We start from the raw sequence: 13,013 nt of genomic DNA on the forward strand, positions 1-13,013 counted from the left end.
GAATTACTTCTCGTGTTTTGCCCACAACACACCTGCTAATACATCCCAGAATGATGTTCACTTTTTTTGAAACAGTATTACACTGATGATTCATATTTTTTTGTGATTCATTGTAACCCCCAGATCCCTTTTCTGCAGTAGTCTTTCCTAGGTTATCATTTCCCATTTTGTATTTGTGCAATTGGCTATTCCTTCCTATGTGTAGTACTTTGCATTTGTCCTTATTGAATTTCATCCTATTTATTTCAGACCACTTCTCCAATTTGTCAAGATTATTTTGACTGCTAATTCTGTCCTCTAAAGCACTTGCAACCCCTCCCAGCTTGGCATCAGCCACAAACTTCATAAGTGTACTCTCTATGCCGTTATCCAAAACGTTTATGAAGATATTGAACAGAACTGGACTCAGGACAAATACCTATGGGACACCTCTCAAATGTATCCTTTCACCTTGACAGTGAACCATTGATAACTACTCAAGAGTACAGTTTTCCAACCAGTTGTGCACCACCTTATAGTAGGTTCATCGAAGCTATATTTCTTTAGTTTATGAGATGTTCACATGAGAGAGTATCAAAAGCCTTACTAAAATAGAGATACATCACATCTGTTGCTTCCCCTTATCCACAAGACTTGTTACCCTACCAAAGAAAGATATTAGGTTGGTTTGACATGATTTGTTCTTGACAGATTCATGTTGACAGTTACTTACCACTTTGTTTTCTTCTAGGTACTTACAAATTAATTATTTACCCTATTATGTTTCTGTGTACCAAAGTTAAGATGACTAGTCTCTAATTCCCTGCGTTATCCTTATTCTTTACAAATAGGTACTATATTTGCCCTTTTCCAGTCCTTTGGGATCTCTTCTAAACTCCATGAGTTCTCAAAGATAACTGCTAATGGCTCGGCGATCTCTTCAGCCAGTTCCTTAAATATTCTAGGATGTATTTATCTGGCCCCGCTGACTTGAGGAAATCTAACTTGACTAAGTAATTCTTAATTTGTTCTTTCCCTATTTTAGCCTTAGATCCTGCACCATTTACACTGATGTTCAGTATGTTAGTCATCCAATCACTGCTAACTGTTTTTGTGAAAATGGAAACAAAAAAGGCATTTATTTAACACTGGCCATTGCTGCGTTTTCTGTTATTGTCTTTCCCTCCTCGCTGAATAATGGGCCTACCCTGTCCTTGGTGTTCCTCTTACTTCTAATGTATTTATAAGATGTTTTCTTGTTACTCTCTATGTTCGTAGCTAGTTTAATCCCATTTTTTGCCTTGGCCTTTTCCATTCTGTCCCTACATGCTTCTGTTGTTTTTTTTATATTCATCCTTTGTCATGTGACCTAGTTTCCACTTTTTGTATGACTCTTTTTGAGTTTCAGGTTGTTGAAGATCTCCCGGTTAAGCCAGTGGTCTCTTACTATACTTCTTATTTTCCCATGTGTTGGGATAGTTTGATCTTGTGCCCTTAATAATGTCTCTTTAAAACCTACATTCTTATATATGTTCCTGTAGTATTTGCATTTAACATACATGCAAAAAATAGAAAAGCAGCTTTAGGCCTTTGACAGGTAATTCTGAATTCATTAAGCAACTGTACGTAGCTCTAATGGGGTGCAAATCTAAGTTAGTCTAACTCACATATTAATTCTAAATATGGCACCATGACAGCAATGGGACTGCATGTGTGTTTAAGTTAGGACAGAATCTTATTCATTGATTTACATCTTGGCTAAAAATAAGAGATCTCAAATACAAATTAGATAAAGGAAGCTTTAGTTAATAAAACAACAGAAAAGCATGGGGAGGGTGAAGAGGTAGTACAGAGCAAAAATACAACAGGGCCTTTTCATCTCTCTTGGGATATTAAATATTTCTATTCTACTAATTTAAGACACAAGAGTTCATATTAAATACCATATCATATGTGGAAAATGTCAGGGGCTATCAGCCAAACAGACCCATTGCCCTTCTACAAAATAGTCATCTTATGACTTGAATTTGCTGGCAGTTTCACAGACAAAAATCTAAGAATTCTGAATCCTAAGACATTCAAAAGTTGAAATTCAGAATCAATATATTGAAATTACATTATCATCAGTTACAGCCCTGTGAAGTTTGATCCCCTACCCAAACTGCCTTATATTAACTCTCTCATGGCAGTTCTGAAACAGTCTTTGTTCTATTAATTAATATTGTGGTCAATTTTTTTAAATGTAAACTAGCCTTGCAGAAAACATGAACTGCTGCTTAAGTACATAAATATATATACAAATCAATTACAAATGTCTTACTCATCAACTTCTCTCAATTTCTGAATATTGTTCATAAATATATATACACATACATACACACAAACACCCCAACACAGTGTTAAAGTGTGTAATGTTGCAGAGACATTTTATACATATACGCTATATTGCAAGACTTCTATTAACCCAGTTTTAAGTTTATGCAGTACTCAGCAGCAAATCTGAGTAGCTCAGACCAAAGAATTCATACTTGAATGCCTAAACTCTGGCACCTGAATTTATATTCAGGTGCCTAAATAAGTTGCCTGACTAAACACAGGTTCTAACACCCACAGCTCCTATTGAAATCAGGGGCTTAAACAAGCCAAAACTGAGTTTTGGACGGTCTTTTCAAGCTAGTGTAGGTTTTATTTTGGTTAAGAAAGCTATAAAAAATGTATCTGGACTTTTACATAGTACAATAGAAGAGCACCTATCCAATGTTCTTGTCACCATTGAAAATCTTTTTAAAATATACATAAATGAAACAGACCCATCAGTTACCGCAGATCAAGTCAACTAACCCAGCAACAACATTAATACAACAAATTAATCAACCCCACACTTACCTCCCCAGACCCAGGCCACCATTACCTAATCCTATGCTATACTTCATTTCCTCATAGACAAGGGATAAAAGATGGGCCTTGCATAGGGTGACCAGATGTCCCATTTTGCCTCGGACAGTCCCTTTTTTAAGCTCTGTCCCAGCCATCCCAACTTTTTTGGCAAAACTGGGCATTTGTCCCATTTGCTCTTGCCAAATGATCATCAGCTGGCAAGAGCAAACTGGAAAAATGCCCATTTTTGTCAAAAAACTAGGTGTGACCCCTAGTAGGAAATAGAGGAATGTGCAGGGGAGGGGAGCGTAGCAATGCCCTTTGAGGCTGTCTACAGCAGAAACTTTTGCTGCTTTATCTGCACTGGTATAAAGTGGCAAAAATACTCAAACCTAGTATGGACACAGTTACATCAGCAAAGCTTATTCTGGTTTGGAAACTAAAATAAGATGTCCCAGTATAAAGTACCTTTATAATGGTGTACCTGTGTCAGCAAAAATCTCACACCCTAACAAATATAGTTATACCCCTAAAACTTAAGTATATAAATGTGAATCCATCAGTAGAGACAAAACCAAGTGAAATACATTTTGACTTAAGCTCTTATGTACATTACCTGAGTTCATGAATTACTGTCTGTAATACGCTACGCTGAATATTATTTATTGTCGAAGTGTGGTCCTGAATCATTAGAAAAGGCATTCCAATCATGAGAACTCACACTCCCATCCCATTGCTGCAAATACAAAAGCACTGATCTCCAAAGAAGTCAACAGGGCCTCCACAGGCATCTCTCACATGGAACTGGCTGCAGCACTGGGACCAAAATTTTTAAAGCATTATGGGATTCTTCAGGATCAAAGCACTATACAAATATAAAGTATTATTAATAGAACTGTCTTGTTTTCTAGTTAAGACAAAATAAAATTAAAGGATCAAAAAGAAGAAATAAGGAAACTTTAATTATATAGTGCTAATGTGCTTGTGATAGCTTTAACACACTTGGCGGAAACGAGTAAGCTAGTTAAAAATAAAAAAAAGGTAAACTGAAGTAAAGCTCCTCTGAATTGGAATTGAGCTATAATGAAGTCACTGTGAATTTCCTGCCCTATACATCCTCAAGGCCTATGAGTAATAGAAACAGCAGAGGAACCAGGCACATGCAGCTCTTTACATTCAGAGGTTTTGCGGCAGTACTGTACAGGGGGCTCATAAAAATCTGATAGTTAATTCCCAATCCCTTCATGAAGATCATGGGCTATGAAATACCAGACACTACCCCTCCCCATTAAGCCCCAGGGATCACAAAGCATCCACTATATTCAACGTTTTCTGCTTTATTTCATAGATTCGTAGTGTTAAAGGCCAGAAGGGTCCAAGCATTTAATCTGGCCTCCCACATGCCATTAAACTGCAACCATAGATACCCCTGCACCATATCCAACAACCTATGCATGACTAAATCATAACTTCACTGTAAATTCAGGTTGGGCACCACCTACAAAAACTGGGAGAGCAAGAGGTACCCTTCCCCCAGGAGCTGGGAGGAATATTATTCAGTCTACTTGCTATGCTAAGGGAACAGCAGCTTTTGGCTCAGAAAACTGAGAAAAGACTATTTTGTCCGCACTGTGGGATTATCATTTGTACAAAGCTATTGAGCAAACAGATATTGGGAAGGTTGGAGATGGGGAAATCTGTGCTCTTTTCCCCAGTGGAAGGATGGAGAAAGGAAAAGACCAGGACTCTTGGGAGCCACGCTCAATCCAGCAATGGGGACCCCTGCCTCAAGCCAGCAACATGGGGAAAGCACTGGAGGCAAGTGTGCTGTTCCCCCCATCCACTGCGTGGGGCACCCAGACTCCACCACACTCAGGCGGGGAGTGGGTGTGCTGCTGGCACCTCTACTGTTCTCATGCCAAATCCCTGGGCTGGACAGTGGAAAGGCTCAACGGCTGGACACTTGCGCGGCTTCCCCCAACCTGCAGCTAACACAGCGGGGGCACCAGTGTTCCTCCTTCTCCCCTTTACCCCGCCCTCATGGGGCACCTGTGGGGGGCAAGCGGCAACAGCGATCATGCAAAGCCCCGGCCGGGGGAAGACACGGGCGCTGCGCAGGGCAGCTACAGCCAAATGTCCCCTCCACTGCCCCCTTCCCCCAGCGGTGCTGCTGCCTGCGCTGGAGGTTGCGAGCGCCAGGCACGATGCCCCCTCCCCCGCTGCCTGTACCATGTGCCCCGGGCGGCGCTTCCTCCCGCTGCAGGGAGTCCGGCCGGGGACTCACATCAGGGTGGCAGCGAGCTCCCCGCGCTGGGGGCGGTCTCGCTGCGGGTGATCCTGGGCGGGAACCCGAGGAAGGGCCTGGGCGCGGAGCGCACAAAGCGCCCCGGAGGAGGCTGGCAGGCCCGGCGTGGGGAGTGTCCTGGGGCGAGCGGCCGCGCGGCCCGGGCTGCAGGGGGAAAGGGGCAGCGCGCTCGCTCCGGGGCTCCCGCCGCGGCACTGACCTTGGCCTCTCCATTGCACAGAGCCATGGAGCCGGCTGGGGACGGGCCGCCGCGCCTCACGGCCGGGGACAAGGAGAGGGCGCCCGAAGCAGGACGAGGCTGCCGAGGAGCCGCCGCCGCCGAGATGAGCTAATCCTGCCCGTGTGCGCCTCCGCTCCCCCTCTCCCGCCACTGGGAGGAGCCGGCCCCAGCACCGCCCCGCTCCCTCCTCCTGCTGCTGCTGCCGCCGCCACCGCCTCCGGAGGGGCAGGCGAGACGAGGCGAGGCGAGGCGGTCCGTTCCGCTCCTGCAGCCGGGGGACTGAAGGGGAGGAGCGCGGAGTCCCTCGTTCGGCCCAGCGGCGCGAGCGGCTCGGCTCCGCGTGGGGAACGTTAACGGCTGGTTTGGGTTTAGCGGAGCGAAGGGCTGTCGGCGAGCGGCCTGTGCACAGCGCGGCTGCCAGCCTCTCGGCGTTCCCTCTAGCTGGGGTCCTGGGAGGAGCTGCCCTGGCACCATAACCCCTCGCCCCCCGTCTTCCCTTGGCCCTGCTTCCTTCATCCCGTCTGCTTTTCTATGCCTCATTGCAGAGGTTTCCCTTGTCTCTCAGGGTGGTCCCACTGTCTGGGCTGACGGGCTTCATTAATCCCCTACGCCGGGCCTCTGCGCCTGCGAGACCAGGGGCCGGGGTGCCTCTCGCAACAAGCGCTCGTGATGGAGGCGCCATCTCGCTCCAGACCCTTCTACCCCGCCTGAAAGCCCAAGTACAGGCGCGCGCGGGCCTCTCCGTGCCTCCAACTTGGACAGACCTGCCTAACCAGCGGTGAGTGGCAAACCAGGGGAGACTGACCGCGCTTGGGAGGGCTGCCTGCGCCGGGCTCCACGCACCGAACCGCTGCAGAGCTGAGCTCCCCGGCAAGCGGCAGGTAGAGGCTCTGTTGTGCTGCTGTTGCTTCTGTGTACAGCTAGATAACTTACAGATAGGAAAAGGAAAAGAAGAGAGACTAATGAAACTGGAAACTGCTAGGTCCTGAGCGTGGCTTTTAATGGACTGTCTACAATTGTCTAGGCGGAGTGGAAGAGCTTGAGGGCGGCAAGGGAAAGTAACGATCAGTTAAAGCACATGTAAAAAGAGAAAAGTGCGGGGTGGGAGGCGGCGTAGAATAAATGAAACCCTTAGAAGTCTTTAAAAATTTCAAAATACATATCAGATGTTAAGGGTCTTCCCCCTGCAATTAGCAGTATATGACAGTGTACCAGATTTCAAGATGCAAAAAACCATAGAAACTAATAAAGAAAAGGAGGACTTGTGGCACCTTAGAGACTAACAAATTTATTTGAGCATAAGCTTTCGTGAGCTCACTTCATCGGATGCATCTGATGAAGTGAGCTGTAGCTCAGGAAAGCTTATGCTCAGATAAATTTGTTAGTCTCTAAGATGCCACAAGTCCTCCTTTTCTTTTTGCGAATACAGACTAACACGGCTGCTACTCTGAAACATAGAAACTAATGTTGTTAGTCAATTTAACAAGCATCAGTATTCTATTTAAATATAAATTAGCTGATGTGGTGATATCTATGTGATAACCTGCATTTAACATGGAACTTTGCTTTCTCACCTGCACTCAGGCCACAAAATACCTGCTGCTATTTCTAACATTCCAGAACTCTGAGTAACTTCCAAGGGCTGCCATTTTCCTCCAAAATCAACCTATCACAAAATGTTTCCTCCTTTTCCCCTGGAAATAAAAATTTCTCTCACAGTTCACACCAGTCTGTAGTAAAGGATGGGCCATATTCAGTCCTGGAATGCTGATAGCTGCCTCGTATGGAACAGAAGAGCTCTGTGTAGCTCAAAAGCGTGTATCTTTCACCAACAGAAGTCGGTCCAATAAAATATATTACCTCACCCATCTTGTGTCTCTAATATCCTGGGGCCAACCTGGCAACAAAAACACGGCAAACAGGTATGTTCCACACATTCTAGCACATATCGTCTGATATCTTTCAACCTACAAGTTCTAAAAGCAGAAACATATACGATTGTTACAGGGAGATTCCCAACTACATCTGGCCAAAGTTTTTTTTTTTTTTTTTTTTTTTTTTAAATGAAAAGTTTTCTTTGTTGAAAAGAAAAGTGAAAGTTTTTTATTTTTTGAAAAAATGCTTTTTTGATATTTTTCAAATGGTAATTTTTATATATGTTTTGAAAACTATTTTTAAATATTCATAAAAACTTAAAAACAAACAGATGGCTCTATTCTGAACACTTTAAGATGAAAGTTTAAAGTGTTTAAAATAGTTTAAAGTTTAACTTTTTGGGGGAAGATGAAAATAAGTTTTTAAATTTTTCATCCAGCTGTATTTCCAACTTTCCAATGGATATGCAGTACTTTCTTCTATCCCATTTAGGAACCTAGGCCCCAATCCTACAAATACTTAGGCACAAATTAGCCCTCACTGACTTCAGTAGGACTACTCAGGGCAGGAAAATTAAGCATAATCAAAGTATTTGTAGAATCAGGGCCTTATTGTGTAATAATAATAGTAGAAAAACTATCTTGGGTTATTTTTTGAGGTTATTTATTTGTATTGTGGTAGTACTTAGGAGTCCCATTCATGGTCCCAAGGCCCCCTTGTTGTAGGTACAGTATGAACACTTTTTTGTGTAATGACGATATGCTGAATACATAATGCGTTATAAGGGTTTTATTGGCACTCATTTGGGGTGACCTATATAACTCACCCTTTGCTTCACCTCTTGTGAGTAATAGAGCCATCCCAAATTCTTGTCATGCTTTTATACCATAACATCTTATCCACTCCCTCTGCCTCCAGTATTATACATTAATGCTGCTTTTTCAGACGTTTCAGAATAGGCATAATAGTCTCATTGGCTTCAGCAGCACTACTCACAATGAGTAAAGTTAAGCACGTGCCTTTCAGCATTGGGGCCCAAGTTTGGAGGCAAGAATTCCTTAGACTAGCATGTCTTATTGCTTAAGAAGTGCACTGACTAGCTATGCATAAATTAAGATTCTCTTTCCATCTCAGGTTTTTCATGAAATTTACAGACTACTTGAGCATAATTGACGATGCCATCAGAACCTCCTCAATGGAATTATATCATCATTATGCATATTTGGGGTACATTGTTCCTCATATTAATAGTAGTCTTGCTAATAACATTTGTAATTAGTATGTATTCAGTTACTAGTAAATAAATGTTCGAATGCATACTAATTACAAAGCCTATTAATTATAAGTCCTAGCATTGTATTTGCTTTTGACTCTTATTTCTAAATTTGCTAAATATTTTTATTTATTGATTTGATGCTTGAAATGAGCCCTTTTTTTGTTTTGTTTTTGTTTTGGTCCGTTTACACATTTGATGTCAAATTCTGAATTCAGGCTGTTTCTATGCCCCCAAAATGTGGTGAAGGAGAACTATGGGATGCAACAGTTGTAACTCAATTCGAGCTCCCCCAAAAAACTTCAAAGTCAACTTTTCTCAAGCCTGTGCATTGAGGTCTGAACCAGAGTTGTGGGACAAAAGGTATTTCCACACATTGCTCAGACTCTGCAACTTCTGTGCACACTCAGCAATGTGGGTTACTTATGTTCCTTGCACAACTAATCTACATGGACAACTGAGTACTCCTGGCCTGCCCAAAGCAATGATAGAAATTTAATACAGGCAGTGTTGCCAATTCACACGATTTTATCATATGTCTTCTTATATTTGGTACTATTCTAAAATCTCCAGCTCCTGGAATAATTTGATTACATGAGAATCTCAGCCTTCAATTAAAATAAATAAATAGAAATCTAGCCCTCATAATTGTGGAGAATAGTTTGAAAACATGATATATAGAGAAAAATATAAAGAATCCAAAAATAATTTTTAAAATCAGATGATTTTAAAGCCAATAGTTATATTTGACACTGGCTTACGATTTTTCAACTTGAGGTTGACGTCACTTTTACCCTAAAATGGGCTCAAATTAATATAGTAAAGAGAGGAAGACTTTGGTACTTTAATCAATAGACAATTTTTCTGGGAATCTCTTTATTAAATACCCTTTTAGAAAAGGACTTTCCCCAGTCCTCAAGTATTTTTCATTATAAGAACTTTCACTGGTACACCATCCCAGAGAGAAGATTTAATTACTTTTCATCTTTGGAGATTTGGGGTAAAATCCTGGCCTCAGTGAATTATAAATTAGAATTAGCCTGCTTTTCTAACAGAATGCAAATAATATCATAGATTCCAGTAAGGTTTTGTTATAAGGATCATAGTATAAGTTTATTTTACCCTAAACATTTTAATCAGGTCACGCCAGCCAAATATATTTTTCACGAAATCCACAGAATTTAAGAATCGGAGAAGAACTGATCTCAAAGTAGCAGTATTAGTCAAAAGAGAAGTAAAAAGCAGTAACAACTTCAGCACTAAAGTTAGCAGAGAGAAAATGTGTGTTTGTGACAGTTTTGTTAACGTAACAGTATAAATTGAGACATACAGATAGAAAAATGAGGTTAGTTGAGTGGATGGTAGGTTTGAGCAACTAGCAAAAGTGGCCAAACTGAGGGCTGCCGGTTAATACTGTTACCTGTCTAAATATACTTAGAAATTTCATTGAAACTTAAAAAAAAAATCTTACTAATTTTAAGAAAAAGAATCATGGTTAAAAATCAGATTAAAGGGGGGAAGCCATAAACCTCAAGTTAAAGTGTACTGATTAGAAGCCCAATCCTAGAGCTACAGCCCCCATTACTCATTGCAGCAGCCCAGCACCTCTCAGGGTCAGGCTACAGACCACATGACTAAGCTAGACCAAAGCAAAGAAAACAAGACCTTCTCCATGTTGTGCATACAAGTCATGCAGTTCTATCTTTTATTCACTAGAGGTGCCTCGTTGCCCCCCCTTTTTTTTTTCTTGTATTCATTACAAGGAAGTAAATCTTTTCCCTCAAGAAATCTCTTCAAGGAGTAAGTCATCTTCATAATTTGCAGGAGGTTTTTTTTCAGATGTTTCATGTTAAATATTTCTTTATTCTGATAATTTCCTTTATATTTAAGGTCGCTCTAGTTAGGGGCTCTGTGGTCTTCATGGGGACCAAAAGTTAGTTTTGCTTAGAAAGTTTGAAAAACGTGGAAGTTACCCCTACAGATGAACCAACCTGGGGGCACTGATAGCCTTGAAAATATAAGTTGATATAAAATTATCAAGAGGATTGATATCCACTTTAGATGTTCAAATCACAGCTTCCATTGACTTCAGTAGCAGCTGTGAGTGCTCAACACTTCTGCCTATCAGACCCAAGGTATGTCAAGTTGGGCCCCCAGAAAATGAGAAACACACAGTGTGACAGTCTCTATCCCTATGTTCACCCTTTTTACAAAACTATGATAAATTTTGTACAAAATGTACCTTGTGAGGTATCATTTGAAAACTCATAATTTGCTGATCATTATTGTCCTGGTGAAGTGTGTGGCAACATTGTATGTAAAGTTATAAAATTCTACTGGCATGACATTGCTGAGATGTGTTCCAAGTTTAGAAAAGCACGCACAAACCAGTTCCTGAGAGACAAAAGGCAAACTGACACCTCAGCCAGGTGTCAACAAAATCAAATGGACTGGCACCTGGTTAAGCAGCCATTCTTTGGCAAGAAAAAGGGTGTGAGCAAGAAATCTATTTTTTGACAAAGAAACAGCTGGAGGCCCCCAGCACCACAGACTTGCTGTCTCCTGAATGTCAGCTGGTGATGATTTTCAAAGTATACGAAAGGGGAACAGATGCTCCAAAAGTGCTGTCCCTTCATCTCTACTCATGCATCGACAACACTTGAAGAACACAAGAAGCATAATTGGACTGGGGAGGGATCCTGGCAGAAGAAATTCAGCCAGTAATAGTGCCCAAACATGGTGAGAGAGACTTTTGCTTTGAAATCACTTAGCTTGTTAAGTTAGGTGTGAGTTGCTTTTTACCTTTTATTTCTTTGTAACCAGTTCCGACTTTTATGTCTCATTACCTGTAATCACTTAAAATCTATCTTTCTGTAGTTAATAAACTTGTTTCATTGTTTTATCTAAACCAGTGTGCTTGGATTGAAGTGTTGGGGAAATTCTATTTGAGATAACAGGATTTGTGCATATTATTAATAAAATGACAGACTTTATATGAGCTGGAGTTGTCCAGGAGAGGGCTGGGCAGTACAAGATGCACATTTCTGGGGGGAAGCCTGTGGCTGGGAATTTGATTGTGTTGCTCTGCAGCGCAGTACAAGAGTGGCTGGTCATAGCTGAGAATAATTTACATACACTATAGCTGTGAATAAATTACATGATGGAGGCTGTGTGTGAGCAGACCAAGGGTGGTTACTCTCACAGTGAAGCAATGTAAAAGACACTCCAGGTTGGAGAACTGAGGGGTCACAGCTGTTCAACAGTCCAGATTGCTTCCCTTGAAAGGCTGTTCCAGAACTGTATGAGTACCATTTGGCCTTTGGATTTAATAAAGGAATGTATGGTTAAATTACTGTCATGGTAATACCCTGCACTAATAATACCAGTGCTTGGGAATCTTGAGTTCTATTCCAAGTTCTAGAAGGGGATGTTCTCTAGTAATGGATGCATACCCTCCTGTCCTAAGTTCCCTTTAAGTTGTGTGGCCGCGCAGCTGCCTATTAAGCCCCGCCGGCCCCAGCATGGACCTGCCCCGGACTTGCCATCACCAGGGGAGAGCACCCCAACACAGACCTGCCCCGGACTTGCTGCAGCCGGGGAAGAGGAACCCCTCCCTCAGCCCAGCCCTACTGGAGCTGCTGCAGCCAGAGAGAGGCGGCTCTCCCCTGGCTCCAAGCTGCTGCAGTGAGAGAGGGCTGGGGGGAGTCCTCTCTCCTCACCGCAGCCCCTGGAGAGCCTGCACCCCCCTCCGGCCCTACCCCAGAGCCTGCACCCTCCTCCGTCCCCATGCATCGCAATTTCCTGTCTCCTTGTCTAACCAGTTTCAGTCATCCCCGAGCCCTGGCTCCTCTTTCCTTTCATTGTCTCTCCCACCAACTGGTTCCTAGTCTCCCTACCCCATTTTCTTTAGTGGCTCACAGTCTTCCCCCCTGTGGCTTCCAGTTCCAGTGTCCCCTCCCCCATCCCAAGCTCAGTCTCTTTGCCCAACCAGTACCTGCCTCTTTTCTCAGCCAGACCCAGCTTCCCCTTGCCATCCAGCCACCATCTCTTTGCTCAGCCAATCGCAGTTTCCCACCATCACCTGGCTCCTGGTTCCAATCTCCTTGCCCAACCAGTCCCCATCTTTGTTCCCAGTCTCACCAGGCTCCTTGTCCCAATCTATTCTCCACCCCCATTCCCTGAGTCCAGCTGTTGTCCCCTTTGCTTTCAAGTCAGTTGGCTTTCTCCTCCACACTGAATGGGCACATAACAGGGAAGTAATTAAGACCACTGGAGAGACAGGTTCCCTGTTCTTTGTTGCCATGCCCAGCCTCTCCTGGCTGGAGTTGTGAGGGGACGGAACATGCTCAGTGAGCAGTCTTTATCTGCTAAACTCTAAGGGTATGTCTACACTTCGAACTGGGGTTGTGATTCCCAGCTAGAAGAGACATTTCCATGCTAGTTCTGACTGAGCTAGTGCACTAAAAATAGAGTGTAGCAACTTT

At 42.9% G+C, this 13,013-nt stretch overlaps 1 protein-coding gene and 1 long non-coding RNA gene across 3 annotated transcripts in view; one reads left to right on the top strand and one right to left on the bottom strand.

Moving 5' to 3' along the window:
• The window catches only part of GMPS (guanine monophosphate synthase), a 62,647-nt gene extending 57,123 nt beyond the window's left edge, over window positions 1-5,524 (bottom strand). For both annotated transcript variants that reach the window (XM_075132173.1, XM_075132172.1), the window contains exon 1: window positions 5,361-5,524. In XM_075132173.1, the coding sequence (XP_074988274.1) occupies window positions 5,361-5,387 (27 nt within the window). In that variant the 5' untranslated portion in view covers window positions 5,388-5,524. The remainder of the gene's footprint in view (window positions 1-5,360) is intronic.
• A 33-nt stretch (window positions 5,525-5,557) lies between these two features.
• On the top strand, window positions 5,558-11,437 carry LOC125643119 (uncharacterized). The gene is made up of 2 exons (XR_007358605.2): window positions 5,558-7,303; window positions 8,391-11,437. It is a non-coding gene; the product is annotated as an uncharacterized LOC125643119 (long non-coding RNA).
• Window positions 11,438-13,013: the final 1,576 nt, after the last annotated feature.

This window comes from Caretta caretta, chromosome 9 (genome assembly GCF_965140235.1).
Source record: "Caretta caretta isolate rCarCar2 chromosome 9, rCarCar1.hap1, whole genome shotgun sequence".
Taxonomy (NCBI): Eukaryota; Metazoa; Chordata; order Testudines; family Cheloniidae; genus Caretta; species Caretta caretta.